Genomic DNA, 19614 nt, shown 5'->3' with positions numbered 1-19614 from the left:
TTTATAATAAAGAGGTTGGTTTATTACACTTAATAGTACGAATATAAATCCTGCACATGGAACAGTTACCATTTAATAAATATAGTAAAGCTGGATCACATTGTGAAATAAATACACTTCTGTATGATTTTAAGTTCCATAATGTTACTAATTTTACAATTATGTACAGTAAATCCATATTAATTTTATGGCTTGTTCAACAAGAGAAATTAAAACTAAAAACTTATAATAATTAATAACATAAATAAAAACTCAAGGCCTAAGGTGAAAAGGATTGAACTATTACGTATTACAAATGTTTCCAACAGAATAAATACTTATCTATTAATGACTAGTTGTTTTACTATGGGTAATATACTATGTTAGCTCAAATCTCTTGATGGGATGACAACCATGCAATTTTGGTTATTGACAGAAATTTCCATTTTATGATTTTATATGGTAAAAATTTCCAGTAACAACATTAGAAAATACAATGAAAAAAGTACACATTTTCAATTTTTAATCAACATGATTATAACCAGGATGATATTTTTCTACAAAAATTAATTAACAGTAATTAGTAATACATAAAATATGTCATAATAACATTTATGTGTTGCTGCATTTTTAATATAAATTGACCTTTGAACTGAGAAAACTTGTGGCCATGAAACTGAGCATATATATTGTTATAATCAATCAATGTTATAACCGTAATGCTGCCGTGTGAATGGTTTAGTTTTTTATGTGCTATATGGGATTTTCATTATAAAACTAACCTTTTTGAACTTGACCTTTTGGGATGTACCTTTTGTAACACCTAACCAGATGAGACTTCTTGAGAATCATGGCAAGGTATATCCTGGCCGATAGGATACTATGACTTGAATGAGCTAATACTGTGTGTCCATTTTCTTTCACATTGGTTTCAACAGGACTGGCATCTACCTGTATTATTTATACCTTGTATAACTTTTTAAAATGAAATATATTTTTCTAAAGATGTTCAATAATACATTTTAACTAAGCATACTTTTGTGAACACTTCTGGGATGTTTTCTTAAATAACTGAAACCACTTACTTAAAAATCAACACATTAGTATACACACTCTACCAGCTTCTTATTAAAATATATTACTTAATTTTAAAAAAAGTAATCATCATTGAATTGTATTTCTGACATTAGTATATGTTTATAATCTATTAAAAATTTGTAATTCCTTAACCCTGGATCTGTCAAATGACTAGTCGTTTTTACAGTCATCTTTTAAATCAAACTTTTGCTATTGAAAATCAGCTTTAGGAAGGACAAATTATACACCAGATTAATTAATTGGAATGTTTTACAGTTTAATTTGTTGTATTTGATATTAAATCATAATGCTTAATAAATATTCAGTGAATTTATAAAGTTGGCAACAAAAAACGTTTGTTTGCCCTTTCTGCTCACCCACGTCCACAGAATACAAAAAATAACGGGACTTTTTCTCCTACTTTTTATGCAGAAAGTTCCATTTGGGAAAAATTTATGCTACACCACTGCATTCAAAATTTCTTCCTCAACAAGACCATTTTCTTCAAACATCTTTTTGTTACTCTATTATCTGAAGAAAGACATCCATTGCAAACATGGTTAACAGCATTTTTGTAATGTCAAACAACTAGTTTTGACTAGGTATTAGTATTAAAAAAAATTTTATTATAGACTTGTGATTGTATCTAGTAACATTAAACTATTCATCACGAAATTTGCTATCAAGTAGTATATAATAGTGAAAGTTTAAAAATATAATAAGCATATTGGAAGTGTTGAAGAATTTTTAAATGTGAATATATGTGGATTTTTGTGAACCCAAAAAATTTTACTATCTAAATAAAAATATTTAAATCATTTTCAAAAAGTGGAATATTTTTTGTTTTACATAAAACAATTTTGGGGATACAAAAATAGATCCAACTGCATATAAATGTTCCTTGCAATGTACTAAAAAAGAAAATATAGGCTAGTATATACTTTACTTCTTCAATAATAAACATTCTACATAGCTTGTTTGAATGGTGATTAGTACAATTAGCAAAATAGTGCCTGACATTACAGGAACTTCAAAGCCAGATTCAAGGTTAGTCTATTTTTAACATCAGATAAAATAAAGAGACATTAATAACAGATTAAAAATCTATTTAGTGTCCACATATATGTATTTTTTTTGCACTAAAAAATTAATCCTGGGAACTGTGCCTCTTAGTAATAATTTAAATGGGGAGGAACAGCAAAGACCTCTTCACTTATTCTTTTAAATAAACTCTGCCACTTTTAAGGAAATAAAATAAGAATGTAGGTACAAACCAAATGACCTACAAATTCTCACAAGAAAATTTGCAATTTTGTTACAGGGTAGTCAATAGTTTTGGTCAAAAATTTCATTTTTTCCTTTACCCAAAATATTCTTTTTTCTTGATTTTAAATACATATTTCTATTATATAGTTATTTTAGGTCATTGTGTGGTAACAATATAAAAAAATTGGTTGAGATTGTTTTTTTCATGCTGCTGTGAGGGTCACCTTTTATTAATTGGCTCATTTAGATGGTGCACATTCAATAAAGCAATCGCCCATGATAGCCATAACATACCAAATCTCTGAACCAGTTGCTATCAAGTCCATCTACAAAGTCCTTTCACATGAAGAGTTATTGAAGCATTGCTTTAACGGAAAAAAGAACCCTTGATGTATGTGTCAACCAGTGCACCTGGAACAGAGTTTGTAGAACTTGCAACACTTACATTAGAAGTAACAGATGCAGTTAAATATTTTAATGAAAGAAAAATTGAATTTTCAGTCAATGAATTTTAAATGTGACAAGGAACAAAATTAAAAGCGAATCAGAAGAAGGATTTGGAAAAATCCAAGAGACGGACATCTGCTAAGAACTACTGTATTGATTGATTTTATATAGAGGCTGAAAATTGGATTTGCCTAGTTCTAACTTTAAATGATTTTTTTTTAGAAATAGTAAACTTGTAAAACTTAGGTACACCTATTCCGCTACAAAGTAAAAATTTATTTAGGTCCATAATATTGCATTAGCCGTCAGAATGTAATAGCATTGTTCTCCTTCTGTAAAAATATGTCAAATAAAATTTCACAAAATTGATAAAAACAATTGTGATTAATAATATTTAAGCAAATTCTCTTAATAGTACATAATATTTTAGAATTTCCACTAATATCTCATAGGTCAACTTCTAGAGTAAACAATCAATTATTAAATGCACTAATTATTTAATGCATTAATTTTGTATTTTAGGCCCTAAAATTAAGTGATGTTTTCTTTGTATCACCATTCCAACATTTATCAACAAATGCGTGATTTTTAAATTATTTTAACAAATAATATTTAGTTAATTTATTATTAACTAGCAGTTACCCATGACTTCACTTGTGATTGCCTGAAAAACAGAGAAGTCAGGTATATTATTTTAAAATTAAATATCAAACATATTCTTAAGATAAGTGATGGTTTCTGAAAAATACTCCAATCTTCTGATCCACTTTAAAATTGAACTTAAAATATTAAAGAGAGCAGTAATTCGGAGCCCTAGTGTTTAAAAATGAGTTTTTATAAAAACCAATAAATTAACTCAAAACATCTGTGCAGCATTGTACAAGGGCTATCTAGAAAGTAACAGACGTTTTGAAATAAAAAAATTAAGCAACTGAAATAGGAACATTTTATTATATACATTTAAAAGCTACACTCTTATGCTATTTTTCAACGTAATTCCTGTTCAAATTGAGACATTTATCATAATGTGACACACATTTCTCGATTCCAGTTTTGTTGAAATTGAGATCTTAACCACTGATTAACGCTAGCGTGAAGTTCAGCGTCACTATCAAAGCGCTACATTGCGAGCCAGATCTTCATTGCTGGAAAGAGGTGGTAGTCACTTGGTACCAGATCTGGCTTTTAAGGTGGATTATCAAACACTTCCCAATCAAAATCTCCAAATCTTATTGTGTACGATTGGCTGTATGGGGATGCGCATAGACGTGGGAAAACAACATTTTTGAGCTCAATTTTCCCCAATGCTTGTTTTGTATTGCTCGCCACAGATTCTGCAATGTTTCACAGTACCTCCCTGCTTTGATTATTGACCCTCATTCAAGGAAATCAACCAGAGAATCACACCCTTAGCATCCCAAAAAACAGTTGCGATAATCTTTCTTGCTGAAAAAGTTTGGAGGCATTTTCTTGGTCTTTCCATCCCATGGAGAATGTATATGGCCCCATTCCATAGACTGCATTTTTGTATCACAATTGATATGCTTTACCCATTTTTCATCTGCAGTAACGATACGATCAAGAAGTTTGTTAACATTCATCAAGGAAAGTTAACGATGTTTTGTGATCTTCCGTAAGGATTTTTGGAACCCACCTGGCACAAAATTTGTGGTATCCAAGCTTCCCTAAATCAATCTCATGAAGTAATCTTTGTTAAATTTGTGGGAAATATTCCGAGAGTTCAGTCATTGTGAAATGGCGATTTCCACGAACTTTGTCACTGATTTTCAACATCAAATCTTTAGTCACTAGGCTAGGCTGACTATCGTCATAAACATTGGTGCAGTCATTTTTTTTGCGTTAGATTTCAATTGGTTTATGGTTTTTTTGCCAACCTTATCACTGAACGCACTTCAAAAGTAGCGGGATTTTCAATTGCAGCCCACATTTTAATTAATCACAGTGAGAAAAGTTAAAGAGATACAGACTGCACGCGACTACAGATTGATGTGTACTGAACACGCCAGAATGTTTTGACACCAAGATGGTGGCTGTAGCCCCATCCACTGCTGCACCATTCAAAAAGGTCTGTAATTTTCTGGATGGCTCTCATATATCTGATTTCTGTAACACTTTAATTTTAGGCCAGTGTGGAGGAATCCAAGTGTCAAAGTCCTCAGCTTTCTTAGTCAAAGCACTTAAGATGAACTGGTAATATGATAATTTTGAAACGGAAGTAGCCATATTTTAAGTAAATATTATTTTTATATTAATGTAAAATTTCAACACAATCGTAGACAGTAGCTTTTGCATGACCAAAGCACAAACATCCAAACTATCACAGAGATAATCCTGTTTTTTTTTTTTTTTAATTTCAGTATTCTCATTGAAAGTATGAATATATCTAAACTTGATACATTATATTAGCCTTGCTTTCTAATATATGTTCATTATAACATCCCATTTCCTACATTCTATGTAGAAAAAATACAGTATCAATGGGTTTATACCTAATAAGTATTATTATACCCTTCATCAATTCAAAACAGACCTGTTACAACGATAAAGGCCAATTTCAAGCACCTCAGGTGCACACATTCACAATATTTTTTATGATACAATATTTAATTAAATAACATCCAAAATAAACTAAATGGTTTGTTTGAATTAGTCATAGGCTACATCAGTAGTAAAAGTTACATAATTCTACTTGTCATTGCTATTAATCAGTATGTTATATACTTTCATTTTTAAGGATTTTAATTATTACGAAAATTTGTTTAAACAATTTTAAATTTTATATATTTTTTATAAGTTACATTTTATAAAAACCGTTATTTTACAGTTAAACAATCTTAACAAGACAGTCCCTGAATTAACTGTTAAAAAGAGAACACTGCTGTCAATTTCATACTGATGAATACTTGACTGAGAAGAGAATAACAACAAAAATTGCACTATTTAAGTTATTTCTATATGTATAAATTGTACAATTCCTCTTTTTAATCTAGAAACATACCACATTTTTTAACAAAATAATTTTAATTCCAAAATTATACAACACATAGGTGTATTATAATAACCTTAAATACAGTCCTCAGGTAAACACATTTTTATAACAACTTTGCTTTTCATTGAAGTGGGAGCTCTTACTTATTGGCAATCAATATTGTAGTAGAAAAACTAGACAATTTTTCTAGTAATTTTAAATTTATTTCACAAGACCTTTCAACAACAAAGATACCATCTTGAGATGTTGTACTGTTTTATGAAATATATTTAAAATTATTGAATAGTTAGTGTAATGTCTTGACTACAACCTTTACATTGCTCAAAAAACATGTCTGCTAATAAAGAAAATTGAGTATTGACTTAAATAAATAGAATTGTAATATATTATGACAATCAATGTCTTGAAACAAATACGTGAGAAGGGCACATACTTAAAACTTTGTACCAACATGCATCATGACTAGAAGAATAATAGTAGATTTCTTAAAAATAATTTACGCACATATCACTTAACAGAGATGGATTCCTACTCACTATAGGACAATTCATTATTTCATTTTTGTAAAACAATTATGCATTTATATTTTTAAATGAAAATTATGAAGTATTTCCAATTAATATAAAGTTATTCAAGCTAAAACCTGTCTCATTTTACAAAGTTACAGTTGATTCACAGTTCACAATTATTGATCAGTCTTACTGTTCACAAGCATGGTTCAGTATGTTAATAAAGAAAAGAATAAAGGATTTTGCTAACAAAAATTGTAACTGAACAACAATTTGAATATTTTACGTTTAGCCTACATTATGAAAATGAAAGACAAAAACATTAAAATTATAAGAGACATTTATAACATTTTTATTTAGAGGAACAACTGAATAAAACATTTAAATTTAAAAACATAACAGTACTTAAAAATAAATCATTCTCATAGAATATAAATGAAAAACAATGTATAACACATTATACTGACAAAAAGAATAACAACAGTATAAATAGGCAAATAATTTTTAACTGTTTGCGATGTGCAACTAAATAATAATTTGGTTGCAATTTTGGGTATTCCCAGTAAAATAGAACAATCACATTTTTTCGATATACAGATACAATTTTATCTGTGTGTACATTTAAAGAAATATGATTTTTCAATTATCACTGTAAATACATAACATATTAAGTCTGAGTAACATTATCTATAACAGGATCACATTAAATTTCTCTTCTAGCTCTAAACTAACCTTCAGTATTGACAGGTTCACGAGCATGGTGAGTCCTTACGTGTTTATTATGGTTAGATTTGGTGCTGGATGTTTTTGAACATATATGACACGTGTACGGTTTAACACCGGTGTGAGTTCTCATATGTTCTGTCAAATAATAACTACGGTGGAACGTCTTGTTACAAACAGCACAACAGTAGGACTTGTTCATCTCATGCTCCTTGACATGTCGCACACAGTTGTACTTGCGGATAAACTGTTGTCCACAGTAGTTGCACGTGTACGGCCGGATGTTCCGATGTGACCGGAGATGTGCCTGGTAACTGCTCTGCATGTAGAATGCGCACTTGCACTGCTTGCACTTGAATGGTTTACTGTTACGTGACGCATGAGTCCACTTGTGCATTTGTAGATTCCAATTTGTGTTAAACTCCTTAGAGCATACATTACAAGTGAAGGGCTTGTCGCCGGTATGAATTTTCATGTGCTGCGCCAATGAGGATCGGATACAAGTTATTTTACAAACGGGACAGAGCACGTTGAGAGATCGTGTGGCCTTTGGCAGATACGTACTGTCGTGCGCATGTCGTATATGTCTTGTCAGACTGGTGGTGTGAATATATCGTTCACTGCAATACATGCACTGTTTTGGTTTGCTATCATGAATTTCTTTGTGCCATTGTAGTTTTTTGATTGAATGAAAGATTTCACCACAGTGGCAAAAGTAATCTTTAATTTTTTTCTTGATTTTGAGATGGAAAAACTTTTTGTGTTGGATCAAATTAGAGTTATGCCTAAAAGTCTGATCACACATTGGACACTTATAAGGAGTTTCACCTGAGTGAACGTTACTGTGATCGCTAAGTTTGTTTCGCGAAATAAAAGATTTATCACACAAAGTACACTGATAAGGTTTATATTTCAAATGATTTTTGGCGTGAGCATTTGCTGCCACTTTGGTGGGGAAAAGCTTACCACACACATTGCACTCTATTGGATGCACATTGGCAATGTGCTCCTTGTACGACATATTGTCTATAAACACAGCTCCACAAGTATCACACTTCCTCTTCATTTCATGGAATTCCTTCCTGTGTATTCGCAACTGCTTCAAGGACTGCAACTCGAGACCACAGTCAGCACAAGTCTTGACAGTGGCTTCCGTCTTGATGTTGAGCCCTCTCTCTTGCTTGACTTTGATTATCTGAGCCTTCCCCAGTTTGTTGTACCGGTTCGCTCGGTTCTGTATCTCTTCCTCCACTTTCACTTGTGTGTGAGAAGGTGTCTTGTGTACTGTTTGAACATGAATCCTCCGTTCCCTGATACAAGTGAACTTCATATCACACTCCATACACTGCACTCTGTGGTTACGTTCAGCCAAGACTACCTCACTCGAATAGCTCTCACTCAATTCTTCCTGTTGTACAGAACTCATCATCTGCCAGCGCTCCTTTTCCAGAAGAGGATACGACGTTTCTCCATGATCCTGTACAAAATACAAGATATAATAACAATTTCAAACAAATCACAAATCAATCTTTGGTATTTATTTGATTTTGTTTTAACATGATGAAATGGAAAATGTAACTACAGCATATAAAAAAAAGTTATTAAGTATAATTATTTACAAATAGCTCTTTAAAAGTTAAGAGCGGTTTTTCTTATACTACTATCATTTGTGTGGGCGTCGATTCTAAACATAATTTGTAAACAACAATTCCAGTTGTAGGTATGTAACTAGTCTGTGTCTATAAAATGTATTTTATCTGCTTTTTATGAGATAAAATTAGTGGTACCAATTTTATGGAAAGAACAGGTCAGCTGCAGCCACTAATCTTGAATTTGCCAAAATTTTTGGCACTGTTGACAATGTAAAGTGTAATATATTTTTGTCAACATGTAATACTTGTAGATTTATCAAAGAGTATGATCTAGTGGACTGGCAATGTGTAAATAAAGCAGTTAATGAAACAGACGTAAAGTTGAAAGCTCTAAGTCAAAACTTCTTAAATGTCACACTTGTGGAAACTAGTCAAGCATAAAGAAAACTACATATTCGCCATGGAATACATTTGAACAGATATGAGAATAAAAAGCTGAAAATAAGAAGATACGCATAGCAGTAAAGAACTTCAAAGACACTTTTTCTGTGCAAAATTTGAGTTCAAGAGAGATGAACAACTATTAGAACCTGTTTTCCAACTGTCAGAAAACTCCTAATCCAACTGTTCCAAGACACCAATCTTCCTCATCAACCTCCAAAGAACAACGATCCATATGAGATTTCTTTAATATTGAATCGGTTAGGAATAAATTAAACTCTTCAAATACTTGATTAAATGACTATGATTTCAATATTGTAACATTGAATGGAAATTGCCTGGATGCACAAGAACTTAACTGTACATTCCATTAGGTTATAACTTAGCCAGTAGTTACTGTAGGTAGCCTCCTCTGGTAGGGGGTGATTATTGTGTCTATCAAAAAGAAAACTGAATTTCAAGTTGAGTTTAGATATAGTTTTTGAAATTACAGAAATTTACCTGTCAAATTTGAATGTAGTAGTTGCAACAATATATTGTACACCGGATTCAGACTTTAATATCATTTTAGCTTATTTTGAAAATTTTATTAAATTTGTAAACAAAAAGTATAACAAATCACATTATGTAATATCAGGTGATTATAATGTAAATATATTGAAAGCACTAACAACTTTTTAGATGTATTAAGATCATATAATTTGTACTGCCTGAATAATGACCTCACAAGGTTAGATCCTTGTTTAGACAACATTCTTACTTGTCTGTCAAGTGGTAATGTAGACTGTAAAGTCATTGGTCCTCATTTATATGATCATGCTGGTGTGCATGCTGTTTTTTTATAATTTAGTTATTTAAAGAGATTTTAATAATATCTATTTTAGAACAATAAGATCTTTGAATAAATAATCTATTCTAAATTTGAGAGAAAACTTGTTTCCTCCAATTGGTTAAATTATTTTTTAAATATCGATGCATCAAGCTATTTTATTTCCACTTTGACACATTCATTTGAAAAATGCAACAGTGTGAAAGGAAAGGATCTTAGTTTAATAGTAACATATATAAAGGATAGATGGGAAATTGTTACATGACGGAGCCAACCTGAAATAAAAACTACGAAAATAGGTGGTCCCACAAGAGTCGGTGTTGGTTTCTTTTGCTTATATTTACTATAAAAACAGATAGCAGTTTTCAAGATATTAAGTTATTCCATTGCATTTAACGAAGGCTGTAAAATATTTTTATCTTTTAAACTGTTCATTATCAATAATAAATTGTAAGCAATAAAAATGTTTGGCTAACCTGTATCTCCCAAACTGAGTTTTCTGTAGCTCCGAGACTCTCTTGACCAGACAGTTCACCTCTGGGAGGCATCAGCTCATCACTGTGAATGTTAAGAGGGGTACTATGCACAGAGTTGTCTTCCTTATCTTCCATATTCAAACTGACTCGTTGGTGACCATCCCCATAGTTTAATACCACCGAATAATTCATCTCATCCAAGTTAGTCAGCTGAGCATCTGATGTATGATGCTCCATCCCGTCATCATATGGGTCGGATGTTACGTATTCTGCAGCATTAGAATTGGGTTGTACATAAAGGATGTGATTATTCCCTTGTTCATCCAAGTTGCTGAGGTCTCTCCTGACCCTGATATTTGAACTTGCACTCCAGTTGCTGACATCAGAAACTGGGGACCCTAAATTGTTATTAGGACTGAGGTTGCCATAAGCATGGTCATTATAGTCCATGTCATCGGGTTGCAGATCCTGGTCATAATCTAACGATGGATCGTTGGCTATCAAACGGTGGGTATTGGATATTACTGTTCCTAAATTGTGAGAGGTTTCTATTAAATTATCATCTATATGTTTTACTTGAGTTGAACCATTCCCTCTTCTATCAAGCTGTTTTTCTTTTTCAATTACTATTCTGTTATCAACAAATGGATCAATTGTAGTTTCTTGAATATCTTCTATGTTTTCATCATTAAAAGGATCTTCTGTCTGATTATGAATAGTTTCAATAAGTGAATCTTCACTGGATTTGTGAACATCACTGATTTTGTTTACAAATATTTCTTCTCTAGACTCTTGAATATTAGATAAGTTTGTACTACCAAATTCATCTTTTGGAGGGTCGATTCTATCTTCTATTCTTTCGTTCAGAAAAGGATCTTCAGTAGGCTGATAGTTTTCAGTTGAATTATCAATCTCTTGCACTTCCTCGCACTCCGCTTCGTTGAAAGGTGAATGTTGTGTCACAAAGGGTAAATTTGTCTGAGTCGTCTGTGTCGTTTGGGTAGCAAATGAATATGAACACTGAGTGTTGTTTTCTACCACTCGCTCCTGCTCCTGTGAGTGTTGTGGATAGTAAGGGTACGAGAGGAGCGGCACTGAAGATCTGATCACTCCAGATGTGAAGGGACTATTGGGTTGTGTGACAAGGCAAGGGTTGAGCATCATAGGGATGCTGGGCTCCGGCACATTAGTGGTCAGTGTCTGAAACTGTCGGTATGTGATGGCAGTGAACTGACTGTTGGTGTTGATGGTGGCGGTTCCGCTCAACATCTGACCCCCACTATTAACTTGGCGCACCAGAGCCTCTATCACCTGGTCTTTGGGATGTGTAAACAGATGATCAGAGAGTGCCATGCCTGGTCGCAGGTACAGTGTGCACACAGGACACATCTGTTCAGAGTTGTGGCCCTCCATCATCAAGGCTCTCACTTCAGCACCAGGAGTTTACTTGCTTATGGTCCCTCACATTCTGAAAAAAATATATATAAATATAAAAGTGTGTAAAAGATATTAATTCACAAATTAAAATAATTGACAGATAAATAACAAACAAGCTTAACTGTTACAAAATAATTAAAACTTTTCTGTAAAAATTTTGTGTTGTACCATCAATAAATTGAGTAAATGCTAGTATAACCCAAAATATTAACCACAGGACCGTCAACTGACCAATTTTGGTCAGTTGGAATTCACCAATTAGAATCAGTGCATCATCTTTGTTACTAGTCACATACCTTTAAATGGCATATCAAATTAAAGACCAAGTTCTAGTTTATATTTATTGGTATTTCATTTAATTTTAGCTTGTGACTTATTTGGTTACATAATTGTTTATCAGCTATTATTCTGTTTGCATCATCTGAGCAGCTGGAAAAAGTAGCCTAGTTTGTAGTCAGAAATCTGTATTCAATATGAATAGGTGTCCGATAATTACAATTTTGGTCAATATATATTTGAAACAATTCTTATTGCCAAAAAACAAGAACTAGAGGCAAAATCAATACCATTATCCCACTCTTATAATTTTAGGAGGAGAAATGAGATAGTTCAGCCTCACAGGTTAAAATTTTTCGAGAAAAAGCCCTCATATGCAGGTAACACATTTTAAAAATATGTTCCTGAAAATATTAAAAAAAGAGAATGATTGGTCAAAATTCCAAATTTAAGAAAATGCTCAAAGAATATATAATAAATTTATCAGTTTATTCATTAGATGAGTTTTCCACCTCCCATAGTTAGCTGTAGTTACACAACATTTCTGTATGTAGTATGTATTATTTTTTGTTTTAGGTTTATGGTATTGTGTTTTAGTTTTATTTTGACACTATTCACTGTACCACCAATGTACATGATTCATGAATAAAGACGTTTGACTATTGACTATTGACTACAATATGATCATGATAGTTTACAATATTTTAATAATTACATAAAAAAAAACTGAAGTTGGTTAAAATATATGTAATTTATTTCCGGGTAAGCATTTTTTGCAATTTGAAACTCTTGAATGGTGTGGATTGATTTATCTCTAAGTCAAATGCATAGTCGCTTTTTTAGGGTTTTGGAATCACAATTTTTAAAGTCTTGTGGAAGCATCGGTAAGGAGAAGTCATTGTTATGTATGATGACTTCAATGTTATAAATAGATACTACAGTGAGAACGCCATGTGTCTTAAAGGCATCTTGGCAGATATCTTTAGGTTAACGTCCAGTCAGGAACCCCACAGCGTGTTTTTGTATAACAAAGACTTTTTCAACATTATCAATTGATTAGTGGATTATTCTATAACAAATATGGGATTCAAAGAGGGCATAATATTCCATTTTTTAGCTGTTGGTATGCTTAAAATTTTATTCTTTTCAATATAAAAATAGCAGATCTGAGTTTAGAACACAGATTGTTGATGTGAAGCTTTAAAAAAAGATGTTCATCCAATATTACACCTAGATGCTTGGTTGCTTCAATTTGTTGTAGATCTGAACTGAAGGCTCTGTAATTTCACATTTTAGCTTTCCTAATACTAAAAGTTTTGTCTTGGAGGAGTTAAAAAGAAGACCATTGTTGTTACAATACTGTTGTGCCATACTCACCGTGATGTATGTGTTAATGTCCAAGAGCTAAGTGGAGTTACTGCTAGTGAACAGGACAGTATGATCAGCATACATGATAGGATAGCATCAATTTTGACATAATTTGGAAGAATTGAGTAAATAGTACAAGCAAAACTGAGTCCAATATGGAACACTGTGAGACACCTCTTTTGATCATTCGTATTTTTTTATTCTACAATTCTTTCAGTCCCATTCTGTACTTGTTTTATTTCAATTATTTGTTTCCTCCCTGTAAGATAACTTTGAAATCAAATTAGTTCATTTCTCTCAAATCCACAAAGTCAAAGGCTTTGCTGAAGTAAAGAAAGCCACTTAAAACATTTTTTCCCTCTTCAAGGTTGACAATTATCTTTCCAAGTAGGTCAATAAGTGCACTTTTAGTTGATTTTCCAGATAAAAACCCATGTTGTCTTGTAGGTAAGATGTTGAAGTTTAAATGAATCCGTGAGCCTAATAAATACTAATTTTTAAATACTTTTGGAAATAGTCAGAACAAAGGATATGGCGATTTAGTTTTTTACCACCTGTTTACTTTCTTGATAATAGAGATGATAAATTTGTCATGTTTTAGATGGAAAAGTTCCCTGGGACAGACATTTATTAATAATGTCGGTGAGGGGTTTAATAATTTCATTAATGCAAAATTTTACAATTTTAGAGTTCATATCATAAATCCCAGTAGAATTTGTTGATTTTAGGGAAGAAACCACATTTATGACCTCTTCATATCATGTAAGTTGCTAGTATGTAAGAGCTTCCCCTTGGAATGAATTATTCATTTGAGTATAATTTGTTTTTTAGATGTTAGTCTGGTGTAATATTTTCTCACCTGCAGTTGTGGCGGAGCCACGGTAAGTCCAAAAGGGACAAGGTACAAATGACGTCACGAGTGACGTAGGAAGGGCGGGGGGTTATAGCGATAAAGTCAGGAATTGGGGACAAGCTCTTGAGGCGTGCAGACCGCGGACAGATGAGTACCTTAGTTTAAGATTGTAGTAACTTATTAATACCATGTTCTAATTCACTTTAATTAGGGGTAGAGTCCCGGGGGTGAGGTGTTAGGAGGGAAAAATTAGTTTTAACAATGTAGTTGACAATTATTCAGTTCAAAATTAGCAGGCCATGTGGAATCAGCAGGAATCAACCAGCACTAAATTAGTTACACGATGATTATTATTCTCAATTATTCGTAGGTCCTCATTAAAGCTGGGTGTGATTTTAATTAGAAATTTAGTTTAAGGAAACAGCTCTGGAGTAGAATTAACTATTTTTCGAACTAATAAATAAGTATTTGGCCAGCAATAAGTCTTCCAGTCCTGAAGGGACACGATGTCAAGGCGAATTGTTGTATAAATTTATATATCGGCATTATTATTTGTAACCGCAGGTTACAAGTTGTAAAAAAAGTATTAAAATATTCACTTTGATAAGATCACTAACAATTTCTCCTGCAACTTTCATATCTACCATGTACAAACTGGGACTGCGCTTGAGGAAAATCTCTCACTGTTATAATGTTCCAGATGGCTTTTGATTTATTTTCAAATCTAGCAATCTAAGTTCATATGCCTCATGTCTTAAAGTGTTCAGCTTCAGATCGTAATCCTCTCTTCTTTGATAGGAAATAAATTTGTCTTCTTCTTTTTTAGTTGATTGGAAAACCTCTTATACCTCAATGATGTTCTTTCTGAGCTCATTAGTTTCTGGATGGTAATTAATGTGTAACTTGGTTCTGTTTGATTTATTTTGAGATGTGTTTAGAGGGCAGGCATTGTCCAGTGCAGTTGTGAAAATATCAATAAAATTAGAGTATCCATTCTCTGCACTATTTCCTTGGTAGATACCAAGATTGAAGCATAAGATGGCTTTTCAAATCCAAACGGTTGTCCTCATTTGAGTGCCTTTGAGTTAAAGTAATAGAATTTTTTATATATGATGGAACTATTAAGAAACAAAGCTGCCCGTAAGATCAGAGATGCCTTTATTGGTTAGGCCTACTTGAATACTCAGTTCATATTGTTTTAGGTCTGTGTATACCAAATAAATGGAAATGACAGAGATGCTAGTTATTCTGGATGATGGCAGTGGTATTCTTCAAATCTCCAGATTTAAAAGCAGGTCACATAAACCAGTGTTATCTCTTGAATGTGTTAAACTATTGATATTGAAATTCCCCACAATGCAGATTATGCTGTAATTGTTGGATATTTCTTCAAGAACGCTAGCTAAATGGGGCAGAGCCGTGTTTGGGTGTCAGTAGACACCAACAATTTAAATGTAATGACAAATATGATTTTACTCACAGTATCATTAAAAAACTATACTGTTCTTTAAACTTATTTTCAGAAAAAAATTCTAGAGGATAGTCGTCCTTTCTTGCAATTTTACACAAGCTTTTCAAAACAGTGTCGCATTTTCTCTGCTCATTTCGCAAAATGTAACAAATGCGATTGCAGCTTATACCCTACTCGAGATAGTACACAAAATTCCAAAAGGCTGGTCACTAATGCGTGTGAGCTAAAAATATTACAGACTCACTTAACCATATTAATTTACATATAGCAGGGTAATGGCCTCTACTGTAGAAGAGCACAAACAATTTAAAATTATATTGAAAAGTAAAAAAATAGAAGACAATACAATTTTTTTGTCCATTCTGACACAATAAGTAGTAGTACAGCCTACTTCAAAGTGCACTCACTGTATAAATGAAATAAATTAATATTTCTGTAAATGACTGTACAACCACCACCTGATCAATCAGGAAAAGCAACACCGAAATGTCCAAAGAAGTTGCGCATTAACAGACATTAACCAGAATAAAAAAGCAAAATGGTGAATAATCTTCACCCAATATGATAATAGTAAACAACAAATAAACTTCACCATCAAGATAGAAACTGTGTCCAAAATGAGGAAAAACAATAAAGTGCAGAAAAACTTATTATCTTCAAATGCAGTTGGTATAACTATACTTCCTGCTCAAATTCTCGTGTGAGTGTTGACAACCCCGTTATCACCTAGTCTTTTTTTGTTCTCTTCGGACAAGAAACTTATAAATTGCATCTAATATATATACAGCCATCTAGTCCTATAAGGACCTTTGCGTTGCTTCCGAAGTGACAGGATATTTTGGATGGGTAAGGTTAGGGGCCGCCTCCTGTTGAGATTCATGAGTAAAAGTTTAGGACACTAATCTCCAGTCATGTCCCCTAGAAAAAAGAAGCCAGCACTGAACCAGCCTCTCCAGTCAAAGCAGACAGGGGTTGGCACACCCTTATGTCTAGGCTGGCAAGAACCTTTGACTATTAGGTAACAAATCCCACCAACTCCCAACAGTCATTTCCCGCAGTAGACTAGACCTATTGAATTGCCCTTGTGCCCCAGAATCTCGACATTTGCAGTTAGTGATGTGCTGCTCCTGGACACCCATAGGGTTGCCCACATTTCAGTGACATCGGTTTTTGCTATACCCACTGTGGGTTCAAATGGAAGGTATAAACCAGCCAGAAGTGAACCCTCCTAGGGAATCCGCTCCTCTTATACTTAGCCCTGCTCAGTTTGTTATCCTTCCCCACCCAGAAACTCCAATTTCTCCCTGTCTTCTAGATTGATGGACTAAGTTTAATAATTAGGATATAACCTAATATTAAAACACTAATAACTTTTAAGCAAAATATGATGTGTAACCGCCTAAATATTCCTTATGGAAATATAAGTATTATATTTTAATCGTTAAAAGTGAATGTGTATTGTTTTAGGTAACTTGGCTAAAGTAAACATTATCCAATTTTTTTATAAAAATAACAATAATAGTTCACTTTTATGGTGTAAAATGAATTCTTATTCAAGCAACATCAGGCCTACTACCAATCTCCTAGCAGATCATCTCTACGACAACTTAAATCTATGAAAAGTATGGTTGCCTGGACCATTTCAATCACTTTTTAATAGCGGTAGCATAGCTATAGAGGAGATACCATTGAAAAAGACTTCACAAATATGCCATAGCCTATATTTTTATTGTTTGTTTAGTTCTTACTTAGATAATATGCTTTCATTACATTTTCTATTAGTTTATGTTACTATAGGCACATTACTTAACGTAATTCCTTGTTTTATTTTCAAACATCTATGTTTTTAATTGAAATTTTAGATAGCTTAACTTATTTTTGATTCATAAATATCAAAAGTTATTTAATTTTATATAGGCTATTAAGTACCAATGATTATATTTTATGCAGTTGTAAAAAGTCTATGCATAACCTGTTCTGCCCTACAGGACCACGAGAAGAATTTATTAATAATATAATAACCAACTCCAGCAATTTACTTCACAGACATCAATTTAAGGATTTTAAATAAAGATGATAAAAACAAACCCTGAAGAAAAGAGGCTGTCCACTTAGGAATCTGCCATAACCTAATCAAAATGGCAACTAGATTTTTAACATATAAATCACCTATACAATTATTATTTACCCTAATAATTATAGATATTGTGCTTAGGCTAATTAACAAGTTTAATATACATTACAAGATATAACCATACAAATTTCTATTAAGATATTATTATTCGAAATTAGGAAATGGCAACTAACAGAATTGTGTCTAAAATGTCAATACAATATACAACATACCAATTTTTAATTAGAAGCCACTGGATACATACATTTGATTTTAATTCAAATATAACAAGATCAAAAACAATTGTGTGACTAATCCAAATCCAAAACTTCATAATTGACAAAGAACTCAACAAATATTTTGCTAAATATGTAGTAGAATACACCTAACAGGTCAACACTGAAAACAACTCAATATGGAGCACCCATCGACACGAACTGAGAGATAGCAACGAAACTATGATAACGCTTGGGAAATGGGAAAACAACTGAGTGGAATACGAAGGAAGATGGTAGAGCCAGAACGACAATAAACGAAGTGAATAATAAAATTAGGAATACAAAACAGTGTTGCAACCGTTCGTTACAAAATAAGAATAACAACATTTTTTGTACCATTACAAAACATTTACAGAGGCTCTGTCAATGCATATGTTTTACTATATTTGCAGATATAGATCACAATATTCCTATTTATGTGCAAATAATGCAAAGGCTATAAATAAATTCAAATTTACAAAAGATAGTTTAGGCTAATTATAATTGACAAACACAAAGCAAATGACGAACAAATAAAACAAAGTAAATAAAATAGATTATAAAACAATTTAAAAAAATACAAAACCCTTTATAGCAACCATTAAAATTTACATCTACTCTATGTACGTTAAAATCAAGATTATACTTTTCATTTAGTAGAATTTAGTTTATGATCTGAGAGCCAAAATGCACTGTATAAGCACACAAACTTGTTTTCTTTCCATCAAAAAGATTAAAAACTATTTTTTAGTTTAAAATATATACGCATATACTAACTTCAATAAGGGAGAAGAGGTGAAAATCCACAAAAGTTAGCCATCAGTGGTACAGAATCCAAATTGATTATAACTCACCTGTGGTTTGGCTTCGGCCAATCACAAGAAAACTACACCCTTCAAAATTTCTATACAGACGACTACCGTAGGGCGTTTCGATTTATCAACTGTTGACTGAAGATGGTAATCCACAATGAGGCTGGTGGTATCTTTTAGGAAGTTAATTCTGTAAGCTTAGCATTTATACCCTTGAATAACTTGAAAAACCTTTTTTTCATCAATGACCAGTAAAGTTGTTCAACGAATAAAACTAATATTTACACACTTGTTAAGCCGATAGACTGATTGCACAAAAGATAACACTGATATTTACAACTTAAAATAATATCACATGGCGGCGGGTTGATGTTTATTTGTCCCAGTCGACATCAAAATATTCTTTTACAGAGTAGAGTAGATTAGACTTCAGCTGAGACTCAACCTTATGCCTGAAAAACATGAAGATCTATCATCTTCATTTCATTTGGCAGGGAACAGTATAGCCTAGTAGCAAGAACAGGAAAGCAGTCTTTCTTTTTTGCTTACCCGATATAAATATATAAAATGGAATAAATTAACCAAACAATAACAAAATACAATGGCAATGCGTTTGTGTGGGAATGTGCATGTAATGATTAATATTGAGTACACAGGAAAGATGAATCAGATCGCTGG

The 19614-nt window shown here is 32.5% G+C and overlaps 1 protein-coding gene across 1 annotated transcript; it reads right to left on the bottom strand.

Moving 5' to 3' along the window:
- On the bottom strand, positions 1–18343 carry LOC124362245 (zinc finger protein 546-like). The gene is made up of 4 exons (XM_046816587.1): positions 18101–18343; positions 10350–11817; positions 7021–8488; positions 1–2733 (listed from the first exon to the last, which is right to left on the bottom strand). The coding sequence occupies exons 2-4, from the start codon at positions 11763–11765 to the stop codon at positions 2690–2692; spliced, it is 2928 nt and encodes a 975-aa protein (XP_046672543.1). The 5' UTR covers positions 11766–11817; positions 18101–18343; the 3' UTR covers positions 1–2689.
- Positions 18344–19614: the final 1271 nt, after the last annotated feature.

The sequence above is a fragment of the Homalodisca vitripennis genome, chromosome 5 (genome assembly GCF_021130785.1).
Source record: "Homalodisca vitripennis isolate AUS2020 chromosome 5, UT_GWSS_2.1, whole genome shotgun sequence".
Lineage (NCBI taxonomy): Eukaryota > Metazoa > Arthropoda > Insecta > Hemiptera > Cicadellidae > Homalodisca > Homalodisca vitripennis.
The sequence above is the reverse complement of the archived record's forward strand: the minus strand, read 5'-3'. Positions and strand labels throughout refer to the sequence as shown.